This window comes from Heterodontus francisci, chromosome 6, assembly GCF_036365525.1.
Source record: "Heterodontus francisci isolate sHetFra1 chromosome 6, sHetFra1.hap1, whole genome shotgun sequence".
Classification (NCBI taxonomy): Eukaryota; Metazoa; Chordata; class Chondrichthyes; order Heterodontiformes; family Heterodontidae; genus Heterodontus; species Heterodontus francisci.
In genome coordinates this window covers 30,449,881-30,470,202 of record NC_090376.1, presented here as the reverse complement: position 1 = coordinate 30,470,202, position 20,322 = coordinate 30,449,881, and the positions used below count along the sequence as shown (strand labels likewise).

Genomic DNA, 20,322 nt, shown 5'->3' with positions numbered 1-20,322 from the left:
AATGGACCAATCTGATTGCCTGAAAGCTCTGTTGATATTCATAATATAGCATGACACTGGTGAAGATTTAAAAACAAGAGCGTAAACTGGCCAGATTTTGAATTTCCCACTATTCCTACAGCAATTTATTGCTCTGTCTTTTAAAATGTTTTTCGCCCACACTTCTGTCAGCATCAGGACCTGACAAGAAGCAGTGTGCCCTTGCAGGCGTACATTGCAGTGGAGGGAAAATAAGGTGGAACTGGCAGAAATTTTGACAGGTGACATTTTCCTGCCAGTCCTGCCTTTGCAGACATTGCGATGTCCCCAATTTGCCCCTGCCTACCCAGATTATCTGAATTTGGTGGTCCTAAAATGTATACATTCTGAGGCTTTTTTGTTCGAGGACACCTAATGAACCAGAATGAAGTAGATTTTAGACACAATAAGATTTCAAAGTCAATAGATAAACTAAAAGATAGACACAAACAGACTCAAAATTTTAATATAAAAATTAACGTTTTCCTTTTACTATATACATTGAAAATGCCAGTTACTTGGAGTTACTTTTAAACAGCATGAATACAGTATAGTCCAATGATACAGAGATATTAGTTACAACATTTACTAAAGTTTCAAATGACTTTTCATCACCAGCAAAGCTAACTTCCAGGCTCAAGCCCTGATTCCCTCTCTTAACCTGACCCTTGATGAATGCTGGAGTTGGCAAAAGACTCAAGGCTCTTGGAGACTCTAATACCTCTACTATTATCTCTCCTATTGCCATGACATGCTGTTCTTGAGCTGGAAAGACAAGCTAGCAATCTGCTCTCAGTTCTTCAAAAGGATTCCAATGCAACCTAAACTAAAAGATGAAAGCATTCTCTCTCTGCTCGCTATTGGCACCCTATGTGAAATTAATTTGGGCAACTTCACCCTAGTTTCTAATTGTCAGAGGCCTACAGCAGCAGCAAACTGTCCCTAATTTGATAATTTCACTCAAAGAGGCCACAGAGATGACTGGGCAAGAAAGGGTGCTTTTCTATTGGACATAGTTGGGGGAAAGTAAAGGGAATTCTTTTGTTACATCTGACTTTATAGTGCTTGATAATTTCACAGTTGTCGGAAACTGAAACATGTTCATTTTCCGGAATTAATACGTCTAAGCCCAGATGAGCAAAGACAGTTTAAAAAAAAACTCAATACATATGCAAATCTAAGAGATACATGTTAAAAGAAACACCAGCCCTGTAATTTGTAAATGAGTAATCAGCTCCTGACTTGCATTGCAGGTTTAAAACCTTTGCTGAATCTACTGCAACAGTCTTTCGATTTTTTTTGAAGAATCACGCAGAGCAAGTTTCATTATTGGTGCTTTCTTGAGAATTCTTAAATGTGTTTTCAAGGAACATTGACTCAAAATGTCTAGAAATTCATCACATAAAAACATTCACTTTTTCAAATTTATGGCACTAAACAGGTGCAACTCAGCTACAAATTCTACACATTGCAGAAAAACCTATGTATAAAATTACTTTCTTCCTTTCCACATGAAAATCTAGTAATGTGGTTACAAGGAATTGGACAGTGCCTTTTATGAAAGAAAGCAAAAACTTGCATTTATATAACATCCTTATTACATTCCAAACTGCTAAATTTACTTTGAAATGTGGTGGAGGTAGGTAAATGCACCTGCCATTTTGCAAACAGCAATATTGCACAAATAACAATGAGTGCCCAGTTAAATCTATTTTTGATCATGTTATTTAGGGAAGAATATTGACCACGACATTGGGAGAACCTTCTGCACTTCAAATAGTGCCATAATATCTTTAACATTCACCTGAACCAGTGAACAATCATCTGTGAACATCAGGGGCGGCACAGTGGTGCAGTGGTTAGCACCGCAGCCTCACAGCTCCAGCGACCCGGGTTCGGTTCTGGGTACTGCCTGTGCGGAGTTTGCAAGTTCTCCCTGTGACCGCGTGGGTTTCCGCCGGGTGCTCCGGTTTCCTCCCACAGCCAAAGACTTGCAGGTTGATAGATAAATTGGCCATTGTAAATTGCCCCTAGTGTAGGTAGGTGGTAGGAGAATTGAGGGAAGGTGGGGATGTGGTAGGGAATATGGGATTAATGTAGGATTAGTATTAATGGGTGGTTGATGGTAGGCACAGACGCGGTGGGCCGAAGGGCCTGTTTCAGTGCTGTATCTCTCTATGACTCTCTCTCTCTCTCTATAAGCAGGACAGATAGAATAGGGAGCTAAATGCCAATTGAGGTATTATGGGAGAGACTTTCTTCTCTGGCAGTCTTGGTAAGTTTCAGCTGTGTACATTGGGGAATTACACAGCCCGAAGCAGACATTCCTTCTTATAGTCCAACACATATTCAGACTGGAACTTTTAATATGATCACTGGCAAACATATTTTGCATAATTTTATTACCCAACAGAAACAGTTGTGCTCACTCTAGGACCATGGGTTTCAATTTCTCTCTGCCAACTGGATCCTTATTTTGTAATCTAATTCCTTGTAACATTTTGAAAACTTCAACTCCCAGACATTCTGTTTAAACAGCTCAAGTGCCATTTTCTATTTACAGCTCCTGCACATTCTTGCAAATATTCATCTGAGTTAAACAGTTTCTAATTAGACAACACACAATAATTGAGTTTTAAACCATTTCTAATTCTTGTGTTGAGACATCAGGGTGAAAATTCTACACTCTGGTGCTTTTTGCAAAGTTGTGAACTTCTAAGGGCTCAGCTGGTAAGCACACTGGCTCAATGTGGAGTTGAACTAAAGAAACCAGGGAAGTCCAAAGTTCAATCATGGTCTGTGCTGACATCCCAGATGAGGCAGGTGTTGAGTACTTAAATTCCCCGTAGTGCCCTGGGGTGAGGAAGCAATCAGGGTTTTATCTCTGAGCCCCCTACACAGACCTGGGCTGGAATAGACATCCAGTGAAGACAGGATCAGGCTTGGTTCAATGTAATGTGCCATTTTTTGGGATATTTCTGAGAAATCTGACAAGGTTGTATATTAAGTCTGCATTTATTTGTCTTTCTAGAGGAATCATTGTGTATGAATTAAGAATGAACTCAGGAGACTTGATAAATAATGGTTTAGAAAGGAAAGATATTTTTGGATACTGGCCTAACCACACTTTTTTTTTTACATGCTATTGATCCATGACTACTTTACTTTCACCCTTCAACTAAATAAACCATCAGCTTCCCCAAATTAATAGACTTAAGATTATGCTGAACTCGCTTGAAGTAATGTTAATTTGGAATAAGTAACTTGAAAGAAAAACAAATTTTTCCCATCAGATAGTTAAATAAATAAACCATTCTAAGACATTGAAACAAAGGAACTGGCCTGTTATGGGGATCACATTCATGTAATCGCTTAACAATTGTTTAAACGAGAACTTGGAGTCATTCATTCCTAATTAAACTTTATTGTTTTTAATCAAAATTATGAAAACTGAATCTCACAACTCACAAACGAGCTTCTGAGGTGCTATATATTTTAGAATGACGATCAGAAATTGGTGAATTGCTGCATCACAACCAATTAGAAATGTTCAGCGTGTCTGGAAGATGTGTATTTTTAAAAAAAGATGCCCTGGAACCACATCTTAAAAGGAACTGTGCACTTCAAACTCAAATACAGTAACCGATCCGAACAGAAACATTCCACCTTGCCAAGCTTTCATCTGGAGGAACTTCACTCAAAGACTACAGAGCTGATTTTCAACTTTGCTACTTGAGCATATAACAGATTGCCCTTTAGAGATACAGATCAACATTTCTTTATTCCTCAATCTTTACTGCATACTAGACTCAATATTGAAATGTATTTTGCAAGGACTTCATTGGGCTTCACACATTAACCTATAGAGACCTAAATTAGAATGCAGTGCAAATTGAATGGGATAAAACTCTCTGATATGAAATGAGCATGAACATCTGAAACCAGTTCCCTTTGGAACTAACCACAATTTGGGTCAAGGGCATATAAGTTACCAGTTTAAGTTACGATGCCTTAAAGATGGCTGGAATAGGAATTGAAAAATATCAGAATGGTGACGAATGGGTGCCCTTCTGAAATGAGATAGATTGTTGGAGCAGAGTAAAGTGAGGTTTACTCTGATCTAACTGTTCTCTTAGCTGTGCTTGATATTGACACTGGCAGCTCAACATAGACATTCCTTACCTTGATGAGCACAACAAGCCAACAATGCTTTTTCTAATACAGTAAAACCACTGTTTTTAAAGTTATTTTAAAGGTGCAAGAATAATATTAATGTTTGAAGAGTTAACCCATTTCTAAGGGCTGACTTTTACTGCCCCTCCACCCCACATTCCCCAATTCGGGGGCCATGGTGGGGGGGGGGGGGGGGTGGGGGGGAAGAGGGGTTCTGGAAAATGCCTCTGGCAGAGGCCCACCACGGGCTTCGACGCTGGGAAGGCCGGCAGAGCGGCAAGACCTCGGGGCCAAACCCCACCCCCCCGGGTGACGGAAGCCAAATTTGCATATGTTTAGTTTAGAGATACAGCACTGAAACAGGCCCTTCGGCCCACCGAGTCTGTGCTGACAATCAACCACCCATTTATACTAATCCTACACTAATCCCATATTCCTACCACATCCCCAACTGTCCCTATATTTCCCTACCACCTACCTATACTAGGGGCAATTTATAATGGCCAATTTACCTACCAACCTGCAAGTCTTTTGGCTTGTGGGAGGAAACCGGAGCACCCGGAGGAAACCCACGCAGACACAGGGAGAACTTGCAAACTCCACACAGGCAGCGTCCAGAATTGAACCCGGGTCGCTGGAGCTGTGAGGCGGCGGTGCTAACCACTGCGCCACTGTGCAGTGAATTCAAATGAACGAATAAATGACCTACCCACCCCCGCCGTCCGTTCCGGAGCGATACTGGTGCCCGTGGCCCGTGGTCATTTAAATGAGCCGCTGCGTTTAATATTGCAGCGCAGCTGCTCCGCGACGTGCAATCCACGCGGGCGGACCGACATTGTTTATGACTGCCACCGATTTCAGCGGCGGAAATGTAAAATGCAGCCCTAAGACTTTAGAATGCATCGCTAAGTTCACAATACTTCAGTAGGCAAAACGCTGATCATTTTGCACACAGTCAAGGATGATTACTGAGGTCAAATGAAAAACTGACAATTCAAAGTGGCATCGTGGGCACACTGAAAGATATAAGAAAGTGATCATGCCACTTAAAGGTCAGCTCACTCATAACAAACTCAATGCCCTTCTGACTTGGGCAATCAAACATATGAATTAGAGTGTTGAAGGACCCTCATCATCACTGTAAATTAGCCCAGTAAACCTCTTAGCAAAGTCTACATACTTGCAACCTGAATGAAATGATCACTGAATTAGTGAAGCTGCCAATGGTATCAAGCATTTCTCCACTTTAAAAGCAAATCTGAAGAAAATAAATACCAGGGGCTGGATTTTATGCTCTCCCCCGCAGTGAGTTTAAAGATGGGGCAAGCATTTAATCAGGCGGGATGGCAACAGGTGGGAACCCCGCCTCCACCCCAATTAAGTCCATTGAGGCCCTTAAGTGGGCAATTAATACCCAACTAAGAGCCTCTTCCCACTGCTACGGGTATTAGCTCAGCAGCTGGTGGGCCTGTCTCCACACGGGGAGCACGATGGGTAAACCTGTGTGGGCTGCTTGTCAGTTCCCAGGGTAGGAGTGGGGTGGGGGGGGGTCCCCGTTCACAGGCACTCCTTCCCCCCTTCCCCATGACCCCCACCCGGCGAAGCCCCTCCCGCCCTGACTCGTCTGTGGCCCGGGTCCATCGACGATCCTGGGCCTCACGTGGGTGCATTACCAGCAGCAGCCACTGCCTCCCAGGTCGTGCTGTTGAGTAAAAGAGCAGACGGCTTCTAATTGGCCTGAAGCTCACAGTGAGTGGGACTTCCGTCCTGGGGTCCTTAACCCCAGGGAAGGCCTGCTGCTGCCCAGTTAAGTGCCTGATTGGCATGTAATGCAGCGGGCCTTCCCAAAATGAGGTGACGCGGGGCACTCGCTGGCTCTTCCATTAAATACCACCTCATAATTCCACAAAAGAAACAACACTGCAGGATCAACTTTCCTGGCAGCCAAAGATGAGTATCCAAAACAGAAAGTGTAAGGTAGGGTATTTAGAAGCTTACTAAAATAGCAGCTGCAACCCTTTGATAGAAACTATGTAATTCTATGTAACAACCCTGTAAAAACCTGCCTACACTGCAACATTCTCAATGCTAAAGGTTATCACAACATATTACACAGTTTCTTTTTACCTGAATGAAATGGAAATTGCTGTTTAGCTTCGCCTGTATGAGCATCCCAAATTATTGTTGTCTGAAAAAAAAAGAAATTCTTAGTCTCAGAGAAAAATATGATGGACTGGAAGAGAGTTGTTATTCCTTTTAGACAGTCTGGAAAAGAAAAACAGATACCAACTAGCAATCGATAGTGTTGCTCATTTTTTCCTTAAATAAAAGAATGCATCGTATTCTTCAATGATGATGATCAATTGGAAGTGCAATGCTCTATTGTGAAAGCATGGGTTCATGTCCATGATCCGCCAAACTACTGAGTTCCCAATCTCAGTTGCATCACCAAAGGAAAGAGCCAACTAGTGGCCAAGTGTTTCTGAACAAGTTGAGATGGGCAGGCAGGGGAACAAAAGAATAACTATTACTGAGCTGCTGACGTTCATCTCTCCACAACCACTAGCAAAATCCTGGGAATTAGTTGTTGCTGTATACGTAAGATAGACTTAGAGAAAATAATCAGATAAAAAGTGTAGAAGGCCTCAGAAGGAGGGGAAATCAGTTAAAGAACAAAGAACAGTACAGCACAGGAACAGGCCATTCGGCCCTCCAAGCCTGCGCCGATCTTGATGCCTGCCTAAACTAAAATCTTCTGCACTTCCGGGGACCGTATCCCTCTATTCCCATCCTATTCATGTATTTGTCAAGATGCCTCTTAAACGTCGCTATCGTACCTGCTTTCACCACCTCCCCCGGCAGCAAGTTCCAGGCACTCACCACCCTCTGTGTAAAGAACTTGCCTCGCACATCCCCTCTAAACTTTGTCCCTCTCACCTTAAACCTATGTCCCCTAGTAACTGACTCTTCCACCCTGGGAAAAAGCTTCTGACTATCCACTCTGACCATGCCGCGCATAACTTTGTAAACCTCTATCATGTCGCCCCTCCACCTCCGTCGTTCCAGTGAAAACAACCTGAGTTTATCCAACCTCTCCTCATAGCTAATGCCCTCCAGACCAGGCAACATCCTGGTAAACCTCTTCTGTACCCTCTCCAAAGCCTCCACGTCCTTCTGGTAGTGTGGCGACCAGAATTGCATGCAATATTCTAAGTGTGGTCTAACTAAAGTTCTGTACAGCTGCAGCATGACTTGCCAATTAGATCTGAAAAAAGGTCCAATGTTTGCTTCTCTGCAAACTATTACTGCATTTCATTCTTACCTTATCAACACCTGCACTGAGAATATAGTTTCCCTTCTTGTTCCATTTTAAAGCAAAGATGGGCCCTTTATGTTGTCCTAAGGTGCTTGCGAGGTTGCCTGAAAAAACATTCATGTTTACAAGAAAAATTCAATAGGAATCTGACATTTTAAAGATATACATATTTGAACTCATGACTTACCATCCTTTGTCCATATTCTTGCAAATCCGTCATATGATCCTGTGGCCAACAGCGTTCCATCGCTCTGGAAAACAATCATACTAGTAGTACTTTCCACCACTAACATACTGAGTTCATCCTTGTGGCAAGAACAATGACCTGCACTTAATAAAATACCTTTAACATAATAAATACTGCAAAGCATTTCTCAGAATGGAAAACAGATGCCGGACAATAGTTGGGGAAATAGGCAAAGAGACTGAAGGTGTGGTTGAAGAGGTGGGTTTTGAGGACGTTTTTGAAATAGCAAGATGAAGAGTTTTAGGGAGAATGTTCTAAATGATAGAGCAAGACAACTGAAAGCCCTGCCACCAGAAGGAGGGGAAGATGCAAAGGGGGCCAGAGTTGGAGGAGTACAGGGTGCGCATTGACGCTCAGGCTGGAGGAGGTTGCAGACAGAAATTGGATGAACCATGAGGGTACCTGTAGAAGATGACAATGATTTTGAATTTAATGTGTTAGGGAAGAAGGAACCAATCAGGTCAGAGAGGAGTGATAGACCAGTGTGAAACAGGATGCAGAAGGTGCAGTTTTGGACGAGTTGGAGTTTATATAGCAAGAAAAAAACTGGGATATCTCGAGACTGGAAATGACTACAGTGTGGATGAAGTAGTAGTCAGTGATAGGGCAGAGATAGAAACAGACAGTCATGGTGATAGAAATGATATAGCAATTCAAGCCCATCTCAGAGTTGGGGCTGGAGTGGTGGTGGTGGGGGTGGGGTGGGGGGGGTGGAATCAGGGGCTAGAGTGTGTAATTTTAGTAGGTGCTGAAGAGGATGACTTCAGTCTTGCCAATGTTATGTCTACCATTAATCCTGTAGTAAAGTGGAGCGAGAGGCTCTGGCACTGGATAAAGTGGAGTGGGAAGCCATGCATTGGCTAAAGCAGGAGACCTGATGCTCGATAAAAGTGCAGGGTTAGAACTGGATGAAATACAGTAACTCATGTCTGGATAATGTGTAATAGAAGACCAAGTACTGTATAAAGTTAAATAAGAGTCCAGCAACAACATTCGCAACACAGCACTTAATCTCTAGTATAATAAAAACAAGAAATGCTGGAACCACTCAGCAGGTCTGGCAGCATCTGTGGAAAGAGAAGCAGTGTTAACGTTTCGGGTCAGTGACCCTTCTTCGGAACTGACAAATATTAAAAATATTTTAGCTTAACTTAATCTCTAGTCTCTGTAGAGCTACTCACTTCAGAAAACCAATTCTAAAATGTCAAATACTCCAATTATGTAGGTGAGGTTCTGTTGCCCCACATAGCATGTGACCATGAATCCTAAGAAATGGGCCAGAATTCAAATTGATTTTGATTTGAAATTTGATTCAGAGTTCCTGCCAACTCTGCTCACATCACATTAACCAATCCCATACGAAGGATATCATTCGCAGCTTCACTGCAGTCTTTAGTGCTGGAAATATGCCAGATTACATCATAATTGCAGCTGTGCAGAGTGGGTGTGGACTGTAGCAAGTGCACTCATAACAGAACAGCCATGAATTTCAACTTCTTAAGGAGGTGCTGCTTCACAAATAACTGACCACCTCTAGGCGCTTGTCTCTCGAGACAAGGAGGCCAAAGAAGAAGCAGGGAAAATACATTTAATACAGTAATCTGTATTAACATGATGCACAAAGACATACTTGCCAGCAATTTGGTCTGACTGCGAGATTAGAGTAGGTCCAGCTGTTATTTTCTCACATGCCCTTGGACACCTCGATTTTAAAATTCAAATCATTGTTTTCAAATTCCTTCTATGGCCTCGCCTCTCCCAATCTCTGTAATTTCCTGCAACGCTACTCTGAGATATCTGTGCTCCTCCAATTCTGGCCTTTGTGCGTCCTCAGTTTTAATTGCTCTGTCACTGGTAGCCGTGCCTTCAGTTGCCAAGGCCCTAAGCTCTGGAATCTCCTCCATAAACCTCTCCACCCCTCCTCATTTAAGATGCTCCTTAAAACCTACCTCCTTGACCAAATTTTTGGTCATCTGCCCTAAAAGTTCCTTATGTGGCTCAATGTCAAATTTTGTTTGATAATGCTCCTGTAAAGTGCCATGGGTTAATTTACCTTGTTAAAGGCACTATACAAATGCAAGTTGTTGTTGTTGTTGGACTTCACCAGCAACGTTTAAGCAGGGAAATCGCTCCAATATTTAAACATCGATTGCACATCCTAAAGGTATGAAAGGCTAAGTAACTACTGACTCTAAGAAACATTTATTTTTAAATCAATGAGCCAAGCTGAAAATTCAATTTCAGAAATACATTTTGTAGCTAATAATGATTGGTGGATCTACTAGTAAGGAGGGAGCCTTAGGGGAACAATATTACAAGAGTTATAGTGGTAGAAAGTGGCTGGTCATTAAGTTTGCACACGTACGGGGCATTATATGAATGCTGTACCCACATTGTGGCATGCAAGGGTGTTTGAAGAAATCTTGCCAAAGCAAGACATTTTTCAGTGATTGGTCTTTTTCAACTCAGAACAATACAAATGCACTGTTTTGTAATTCATTAACTTTCAAAGGCTACTTATTTGAGAGCATTATATCAGATTCCTAATGAGGCTAAGGTGTGTACTTTTGAAAATGAAAAATAGAGTTAATGGTTGATAGATTTCAATTAGAAGGAGTCACAGAGGGTTACTAATTGGTTTTACAACCATAGAAACTTACATTCCAGTCGAGTGATGTAACATCCTTATTGCTAGGAACATCTTGTCCGCCTTCTCTGATACAATGCCTTAGTACTAACTGAGTGGGGCCACTGTTGCTGTTTTCATTGAGGTTCCATATCCTTGCAGTTGAGTCTCCAGAACTATAAACATAAAAAAGTAACTTTATTTAGTTTATTTATTTATTTAGAGATACAGCACTGAAACAGGCCCTTCGGCCCACCGAGTCTGTGCCGACCAACAACCACCCATTTATACTAATCCTACATTAATCCCATATTCGCTACCACATCCCCACTATTCTCCTACGATCTACCTACACTAGGGGCAATTTACAATGGCCAATTTACCTATTAACCTGCAAGTCTTTGGCTGTGGGAGGAAACCGGAGCACCCGGCGAAAACCCACATGGTCACAGGGAGAACTTGCTAAAGTTTCTCCTACACCTTTTTGATATTTACTGTTTCTAATTTGGGGATTTGGCATTTCTGAAACAGTCACAATTCACATGTAAATTATAGAATCTCCCAGTGTATGAGAAGAGATTGGGAAAAGGTAAACGCTGCTATATGTTTTTACACCACTAGGTGGCATGGTGGTGTCACAAGTTCAGTGCTCCCAATCTTAGTCACCTTGCTGTGGTGACACCAGTGGACACCACTGATGGAAAAATTATACCACAGTTTGCATTGTCCACATTATGAAGAAGAATCTTTTTATCAACACCTCTGCCTAATTATTCCATGTGTGAAATTACTCAACTAATATTTCCATTTTAGATTATTCATTGATATTAACATTAAAGTTTCCTATTTATATGCTTAGAGTAAAACAGTAGCAGCTTTGGGCATTTTTATCCCTGAAAATTCCAATTAATGGCTGGCATTTTTACACATAAGCCAGCAACATTATTTCCAATAATTTAGTTTGAAAGCATATTAGCACTGTTGAGAATCTTGCTCATATACCTATACTGTCAAAATAACTTGACAAAACATTTCATGACTTTTGCTTTTCACTTTTACGCTTTTACCCATTTAAAAATATAAAGATGCATTAAAATGAAAAATGTGTCATGGCTTATACTTTATTTGTGTGAAATGGTTAACTGGTTGCCATTCTCTGAAATCGTAATTCAACACCAACTTTCAATACCTTTAATTGTTTTCTTCCTGCTATGAAGAACATAAATAAATGTGCATGGTTACAAAAATTATTAGCCTAAGCGTATCCCATAAAAAAATGAACCCTGCTGTGCTCAAGCTCTTCAGTTGATTTTTCCAGTATGGCAACACAGAAGCAATTTTGAGCATGCAAAGGTATCAGTGATGAACAACATTTGCACCAATTTAGTGCCCCGGAAATTCAGTCATGCCTGAAAATGGGCGTGCAGGGACAGAATTGTTTGCTGCATGTGCCTGTTCACATGGGTGCAGGAACAACTTGAAATTCATTTAGAGAAACCATTATAATGAATGAGGCATGCAGCCAGCACTGGTTCTTGGCCGTATGCCTATTTGAGGGGCTGGAAATCAGTCTTCACTGATGCCAAAACAAAAAGCTCGTCAGGCAACACCTCTGCCGCCAGTGGGAAGAGGTCACTGAGAAGGTCCATTCCTGGAGTTTAGCTCTTAGATCATGGCTATGGTGCTGCAAAATGTTCAACCAACTCACCAGAGTTGTCAAGAACTGTAACTCTCATTCAATTACTCTTTCCTCATATCCGCAACTACAATACTCCCCTCCCTTACCTTCCTACAATCACTGCACCAGACCTCACTCCACATTCTTCTCCTACCTACAGTCAACTATTGAAACCCTCACTTCCCCACACCTCAATCTTCCACAAATACAATCTCAAAACAACCTACAAGGCTGTCACTAACTCTGTCCTTTAAGGAGAAGGTCGTATACAACATGCAACAGGAGGTGTGCACCACAGCAGTTGATCCCCCACTACACACCCTTTCCCCTCTGGAAGATGACATGAGCGGGAGGGGGCAGTGGGTGGGAGAGTGAGAGTTACAGCTGTGGTGAATGCCAATGCTGGCTGAGCCATCGTGCAAGATTTCTTCACACCATATCCTCCTTTTTCCCTTCTTACTTCTAAAGTAACTCCTCGTACATGATTGTGATGAAACATCTGCTGACAGTTGTGATAGATTTCATGGCCGCTCACACTGCCACCTTGGAAACCAGCTGGCTTCCACCCTGGTTCTAGCTGCCAATGTGGACTGGGGCTTCCAGTGTGTTACCATTCCTACTGCCCTGATGGTCTTGTTGGAATGAAGGCAGCATACAGGACTGGCACAGGATAAATGAAAAATGACTGCTGCTAGGACACCGGGAACAGATCTGCATTATGTGCTTCCTGTGATTGTAAACAAGCTGGAAATTTGATCAGTGGAATCCCTTTCTATTCAGAAAGATGCCAGAATGGTGAGGGGAAGCAATGAAGGCCATGTGACTTCAAACTATGGCACCTTGGTCCTTATGAAAGCCTGCAATGCAGGAGATGTCCCGTGCTCTCGTCCCACTTCACTCTATCCATTGGAAAAGTGATGCAGGTGTTCCTGCGGCATTAGAGAGTCTTGGTGACAGCTGTGCACAGCAAACTTAGAGACGTTACCCGTTGCAGCATTAAAGAAGCCCACTGCATAAAAGCAACAAGCACAATGATTTTAGCAGTCATTGACAGTGTTGTTCATGCCCTGGTTTAAGATTCCATTCGTGGCTGCAACCAGTGAGAGCCTCCTTTGGGAAGATCTTTAGTGAAGTTCAGGTCTGAAAATTGCTCTCAGCAAACCCTTTTCTAGGTATATACTCTCCTACACAGTGCCCTTCTCCTCCCTCTTCACCCAGCTACTCCTGTTCTCTTCTGCCTTCCTTGTTCTCCAGCGTCTAAGGCAGATTCAGGAGCCCACTATGACTGGAAGAAAACTGGCACAGGATGAAAGAAAAATGACTGCTGCTAGGATACCTGATACCAAGGCATCTCCCACATTGCAGGTTTTCATAAGAACCAAGGTGCTATAGTGTGAAGTCACATGGCCTTCAATGCTTCCCCACACCATTCTGGCATCTTTTCAAGGACGACAAAAGCAGCATAGCACCAGCAGAAATTTGAATTGAGTTGCTAATTGCGGAGAAAAGACCCCAGAAATTAACCAACAGCCAAAGAAAACAAACCAGCAACAAACCTGTATGGGGCAGATGAATCTTTTAACTAGTGCTCCTGCAGGGTCTTTGCCACCTTTTAGCACCATGATTTGCTAAGCAAGTTGACTGTGCTGTAAGTCAGGCGCTGACGCAGAACAATTTCACAAAGGGATCTTACAACAAGCATGAACCCTTATTTCATATTATAATGAGTGTTTTAATACCTTTGGCACGCTCTCTGGATGCGTACAGAGTAGCCCGATCCAATTTGACAGACTTTCAGCACAAAATTTGGACACACTACATGCTATGTTGGACCCGTAGGTGTTCCTTTTACACAGACAGTTGAATTTCTAGGCCAATGTGTCTTACCACTTTGGTTAGAGGATTCCAAAATTTTACGGCCAAAAATTTAGTTCAAACCTTGGTTGAACTACACTTCATTGTTTCCATCCCACCATCATGGTGTTTTCTAGATTGCCATAGAATATTGTTCGTGCAATTATAAACTGACCATCACCCAACTCTTCCACATGTCAAGTGAATACTTTTACAGAGGGATAAAAATGCTGGATAGACCATTTATGCAACATGGACCATTTGAAATCCAAGCATTTTTTTTCCTTTATTGACAGCATCGGTTATACTTAAAGGAGATTTGCTGTATCCTGCCCCTCACCGGTGTCATGAAAATCCATTAAAGGGGGGAGGGGTGTCAGGAAACTAAGTTCTGTATGCTGTATTTGTATGCAACTATCTAGCACATCATGGTTCTAAAGCTACCCGGTAAGGGTGAAAGAGTAATATAATCTTACCATTGATATCAGGACAACAGAATTACTGTATCTTAACTTTTGTCACTTAACTTGTTCCAATCTGGTACCTACCCTGATGCCAAAAGATCACTGACTGGGTTCCAGGCACAAATGAATACTTCTGATTCATGTCCCCTTAAGACTGTGGATTTGTTTGAAGGAATTTCAACATCTCCATCTATTTCCATGGCATCAGAGTGATTATCTGCAAAGAGTCATTTAAAATTTCAGCCATTTGGAAGAAGTAACTTTAAATTAATCTAAAATCACTTTAATTAATAAACCAAGACCCAGTCACAATGAAGTTTACAATGTTTTCTGTAGTCACTGGAAAAGTAACATTGTGTTAACGAGTTTTTATTCTTCTATTTAGGATGTAGTTTTAAATTTCAAAATTGGCTCCTGCTATAGCTCAGAGTGTCTGCCCAGAAAGCAGCTGAAGCATAAGAGACTAACCATCAAGCGGATTGCAGATTCAATTTAGCTGAACTCAACTGAGACAAAAGTAGAGGTGGTAGAATTAGCCTCAACATTAATATGCTAGGAAAAGGGAAGATCGCTAGGAGTTTCTGCTATCCAATTGCAGCCCCACCCCCATCTAGAGCTGTGGCTGAGGATTGAACTGGTTGTGGCTTTGATGCCCCTTTGGTTGAAAGATCTGCCAATTGTCACTGCCAAGCCTCACACCTATGAATAAGTGAGGTACTAGAAGGCATCGGACTCATGAAATTGTACCTCAGAAAAGAGTCAACAACTTCAGGAGAGCAGGGGAGATAACTGGCAAGAAAAAAAATCCCTTTTCAATCAATCTATCCATTAATAGAAAAGTATTATTTGAAGTAGAATCATAGAATGGCTGAAAGCAAAGGAAGAGGTCATTTGGCCCATCGTGTCCGTGCCAGATCTCTGCAGCATCAGCTCAGCTAGTCCCGCATCCCCAACCTTTCCCCATAGCCCTGCAAATCTTCTCTCTTCAGGTGCTTATCCAATACCCTTTTGAAAGCCATGACTGAATCTGCCTCGCAGGCAGTGCATTCCAGATCCTAACCACTCGCTGGGTAAAAAATGTTTCTCCTCATGTTGAGTGTATAGAATTTGGCGATATTTCTGAACTTGGAATTTTTAAGACAAAATGAACACCAAACTGAATTCTGATTTGGGGCTTTAGCGTTATTATAAATGATTATGTTGCACATGACGAAATATTCTACCTACCTTATGAATCACTGTGTACGTATGTGGGTTGTATACATATATACACACACATACAGATGCCAAAGTGATTATTCGGTTAGAATGAACTGATTGCTGGCCAGAGAGAATAGGAAGGTGACATTTTGATGATATACTAACACTTAGTGATGTGATTAGTCATACTGACCCAGTGTTTGACAAATACAGATAAAAGATTTCCTAAATATCAACAATATCCTTACTATTAAGCATTCAGCAATTAGGCTTCAACAAATGCAGAGGAATTTATGCATTTTCATCTAAAATAATACTTAAAACCAAAGGTAGGAACCAATTCTACAATTTTCACTTTGACATAATGGATCAGTTTTCGGTTGTCCAAATTTGCTAATTTTTTTTAAAAAAGTATTTCGTTTTTAAGTTCATTAAAATATGATTCCTAGCAATTATATACAGAAATATTGCCTCAGTGTTAATACACTAGATGCTCCATTTTTAGGTTAAAAAACAATATGGTGCAATATTTACTGGTAATGGTGTGTGCCCCATTTTCTTCTCCATTAACAGTGGCTTCTCCATTCTTTGGCGTTGGCTGCTGTGGAGCTGAAGATGCAGCTGCCGCTTGCTGCTGTTGTGCTAGTTTATCTCTGAATGCTTGCTGTCGGCTCTGTACAACATCAGGCATCACAGCGTCTATTAGAGATAATGACTCAATCGGCCTGCCATCAAACACTGTGCCATCCTAGAAAAAAAGATAGCAGTACATATTTAAAATGAACCAATGCAATGGGAAATGTCAACAAAGTGCGCACACATTAATCTTTTGAAATCTCTGGTACCTTATAGCACTGAAGCCCAAGAACTCCTCCCTATAATATTACCTCATATATCGCTGACACAAACTTGGATCTGGTTCCCATAAAACACAAATGATAGAGAGGTTCTTCTACTGAACAAGATTGCACATAAAATAGCAATTAGAATGGAGCTTTGCTACAAATTTGATATTAGCAAATGACATCTGAACCTTGATGCGAGTTATAGAATGTAACTTATTCCAACACGATGGTTATCATAGTTATGTTACTTTTTCTTGAATTTTTAAAACATTTTTTTAATTTTAGATTTTTTTTTTTAAGTGTCTCAGATTATAAGGGAGCTTTAACTTCTTGGAACCCCAACCGAGAATCTAGGTAATTCGTAGCATGCCCTGGGATTTTACAGTGCGCCTTCTTTGCTTTATTTCAGCTTGCTGGTTTTATTCATGCGCTCGCACATGATTTTCCTTGAGCTCAGAAGGTGGCAGAATAACACTTAACCGTGACTTAGTCTTTAACTCATTATATTTGACAGTAATTACGCCCAACTATCTTTTCAAGTAAGTTGGAAAAAAAAAAGCAGTGATTGCTGTACTAAACTACAACATAAATAATGTTCTTGCTTGGCAGTATTTCTTCTTCCTGATCGTCCACAGAAGATGTCTGCCCTAACTATCTCTGTCTGAAGGCTGAGAAATGCTATACAAATGAATGACCGGGACCAAGCAAATTTAAATAACTACCTATTAAATTCCAAAAGGAGCTGCAATCAAATATATATTTTAACCAATCCCATAAGATGCTTGTATTAGAATAGAATGGATTAGTTGTATGCCTGGCTCAGACAGAATTGACTAATTGCAACTATTATAAGAAAGTAAGCTGATTTTTAGCTCCTTATGAACCATGACATAATTCAGAAATCATGCTGCAGCTTAGACAAACACTTTGGGCTAGAAATTGGTCTGCGCTGTTTTGGACACAGGGGTCATGATTCCCAACCTGCCCACACCCGCTGAGGTGGAGGTAGGCAGCACACAAATTTGGTGCTGTCACCTCATTTACCTGATTGTAACGTAGGGCTGAGTGTCGCCACGCTGCTAGATGCCTCAGTGCTCAGCAGGGAGATAGGCATCATGTGCTAATAGAATGGGGTGCAGTCAGCCTTATGTTCTTAAAAGGCCCTTCCAGACTGCTCCTTGGTTCCCCACTATTTTTGGAATGCTTTTCGTGTCTTCTACCATGAAGGAACATACAAAGTATTTGTTTAATGTCTCTGCCATTTCTTTATTCTTTATTATAATTTCTCCTGTTTCTGCCTCCAAGGAACCCACATTTACTCTCACTAATTGTGTACTTTTTACATACCTATAGAAACTTTTACAACCTGTTTTTATGTCTCTAGCTGGTTTATTCACATATCCTATTTTCTCCTTCATCATCAATTTTTGGTCATCCTTTGCTAAATTCTAAAATCTTCCCAATCCTCAGGCTTACTACTCTTTTTGGCAACTTTTAAATCCTCTTCTTTTAATACTATCTTTAAGTTCTCATTAGCTATGATTGGACCACTTTTCCCATGCCGTTTTTATTTCTTAAGGGAATGTATATTCATTGCGAATTATGAATTAATTATTTAAATTTTTGCCATTGTTTATCAACTATCATATCTTTTAAATTAATTTTCCAATCTACCTTAGCCAGCTGCCCCGCATACCTACGTAGTTCACTTTGTTCAGATTTAAGATCCTAGTTTTGGACTTAACTAAATAACTATCAAACTCAATATAAGATTCTAGCTTATTATGATCAATCTTCCCCATAGGCTCCTATATTGCAAGATTAATAATTTATCCTGTCTCACTGCACAATACTAGATCTAAAATAGCCTGTACCCTAGTTGGTTCCTTGACATATGATCTAGAAAACGATCATGAGTGCATTCCAGGAACTCGCACTCCATGCTATTACTGAAATTTGGTTTGCCCTGTCTATGTGAAGATTAATGTCCCCCATATCTACTGCATTACTCTTTTATATGCACCTCTAATTTCCTGATTTATACTCTTCCCAACACTACAACTACTGTTAGGAGGCCTAAAAACTACTCCCACCAGTGTTTTCTCCCCCTTGTTGTTTCTTAGCTCCAACCAAACTGATTTTACAACTTGATTTTCCAAACTAAGATCCTTTCTCTCTACTGTCTTTATCTCTTTCTTTATTAACAGGACAACCCCTCCTGCTTTTCAATTTTGCCTAACTCTTCTAAAAGTCAAGTATCCTAGAATATTTAGTTCCCAACCTTGGCCACTCCATGATCAATTCCATTAATTTCTATCTCTGCTACTAATTCATCCACTTTAGTGCAAATGCTTTCTGCGTTCAAATGTAATGCCTTTAGCTTTGAATTTTTCTATTTCTTCCCAGATGTCACCCTAAGTCACTATAGCCCAATTAACATTGTTAAGCTCTCTGTCTCTTCCTGACCCACTCTGCTTATTTTTACCCAAATCATTACACTGCTCTACAATTTCAACATTTATGTTATAGCTTTTGAATTTACCCCTTTCTGAAATTCCACTCCCTTTATTAGTTTAAATGTTTCTGATCTCTGTATTACTTAAGAACAAAAATTGCCATTGTGTATCTGCAGTTTCCATAGATACACACTGAAGTGATGCAGCATGCATTGTGAATGCAATTATTACCATTCATTATATCTAAATTTTCAGAATTCTCACTCCCACGCCCTTCAAATGTGCCACCTCCTAGGGGAACATACTTCTAAAACTGGTTTGTACATTTAACTGGGTCCTAAATTACACCAGCTTTCTGCATTGCTGCTACATGGACAGCATATTTCTGTAGCAAATGATTAATTTAACCTCACTCTAATGCTCTCCCTTTTCCTTCAACTTTTCCCTACATCCCCACCATCCTACGTACCAAACAATAAAACTTACAACAGCAGGGCTTAAGTGACTTCCTATTGTAGTTTTGTAAAGATTTGGAACAGACTGGCCACTAACACGTGTGTAATGACATCAGGTGGGCACCATGGGCATCTGGGCTAATATATCAGCATCTGTATCCCCGGCGATGATTCGGTATGGCACATTGCTCCCCAAAATTAGCTCTCACTGCGCCCTTTCCAGTACAGAACTGCCACAGGACTGCTGCTTTTCACAATGCATATCCATATACAAATGCACTGATTTCCTCAATAACACAGGATCACCTAATTTCAAAATTTAAATTTTATTCCCAGCATATTACCCCGGATACACTGGGAGTTCATGAGTGGAATTTCCTGTGCCTGCAGCACATAAATGGCTGCTGGTTACAAACACAGTTCAAGGTCTTTTTAAATAAAACGTGGGAGGTGGTAGTTGATTAAAGAAAGACTGGCCAGGCATATCATTCTTTCAGGCCAAATAGCTCGTCTGCAGTTAAGTGGAATGGTTGGGAAGGAAATTTTCTTCCTGCAGCCCATACTTGTGCTTTCCATTTGTATTAGGTGTTGCAGCTGCACTATGGAGTTAGGGTCTCATGATTATTTAAATACATTTTGAGCCTAAAATGATCCTTGTGCACAGGCCCTCCAAGCACACAGTGTGCCAGCTGGCCCCAGTGAGCCATGCTAGGCCTGAGGTTTGCACCCGATTTGGTAGGGAGCTGGTACCCAAAGTGCATCAACACCATAACACCACCTTACCAGCCACAGGACTTCAACTTGTATTAGTAACTTAACTTGCTTAGTTTGTTGGCATCACACAGAAAAAGCAGTCTTTTCGTTCAGCACATAGAGTATAAAGTCTTACTCTCTGTGCTGAGCTCTCTTTTACATACTTTTCCTCACTCATTCAGCTTCAGGTGCCAGTTCATAATATACTGCAAAGAGCTGATTAGACCATAGAGTCAT

General features: G+C 41.1%; 1 protein-coding gene across 7 annotated transcripts in view; it reads right to left on the bottom strand.

The window, feature by feature from the left end:
- The window catches only part of LOC137371215 (F-box-like/WD repeat-containing protein TBL1X), a 375,589-nt gene that overhangs the window by 20,867 nt on the left and 334,400 nt on the right, over window positions 1-20,322 (bottom strand). For all 7 annotated transcript variants that reach the window (XM_068033399.1, XM_068033400.1, XM_068033398.1 and 4 more), the window contains 6 exons: window positions 16,111-16,324; window positions 14,461-14,593; window positions 10,415-10,556; window positions 7,695-7,758; window positions 7,514-7,611; window positions 6,319-6,379 (listed from right to left, as the gene is read on the bottom strand). In XM_068033399.1, the coding sequence (XP_067889500.1) occupies window positions 6,319-6,379; window positions 7,514-7,611; window positions 7,695-7,758; window positions 10,415-10,556; window positions 14,461-14,593; window positions 16,111-16,324 (712 nt within the window). The remainder of the gene's footprint in view (window positions 1-6,318; window positions 6,380-7,513; window positions 7,612-7,694; window positions 7,759-10,414; window positions 10,557-14,460; window positions 14,594-16,110; window positions 16,325-20,322) is intronic.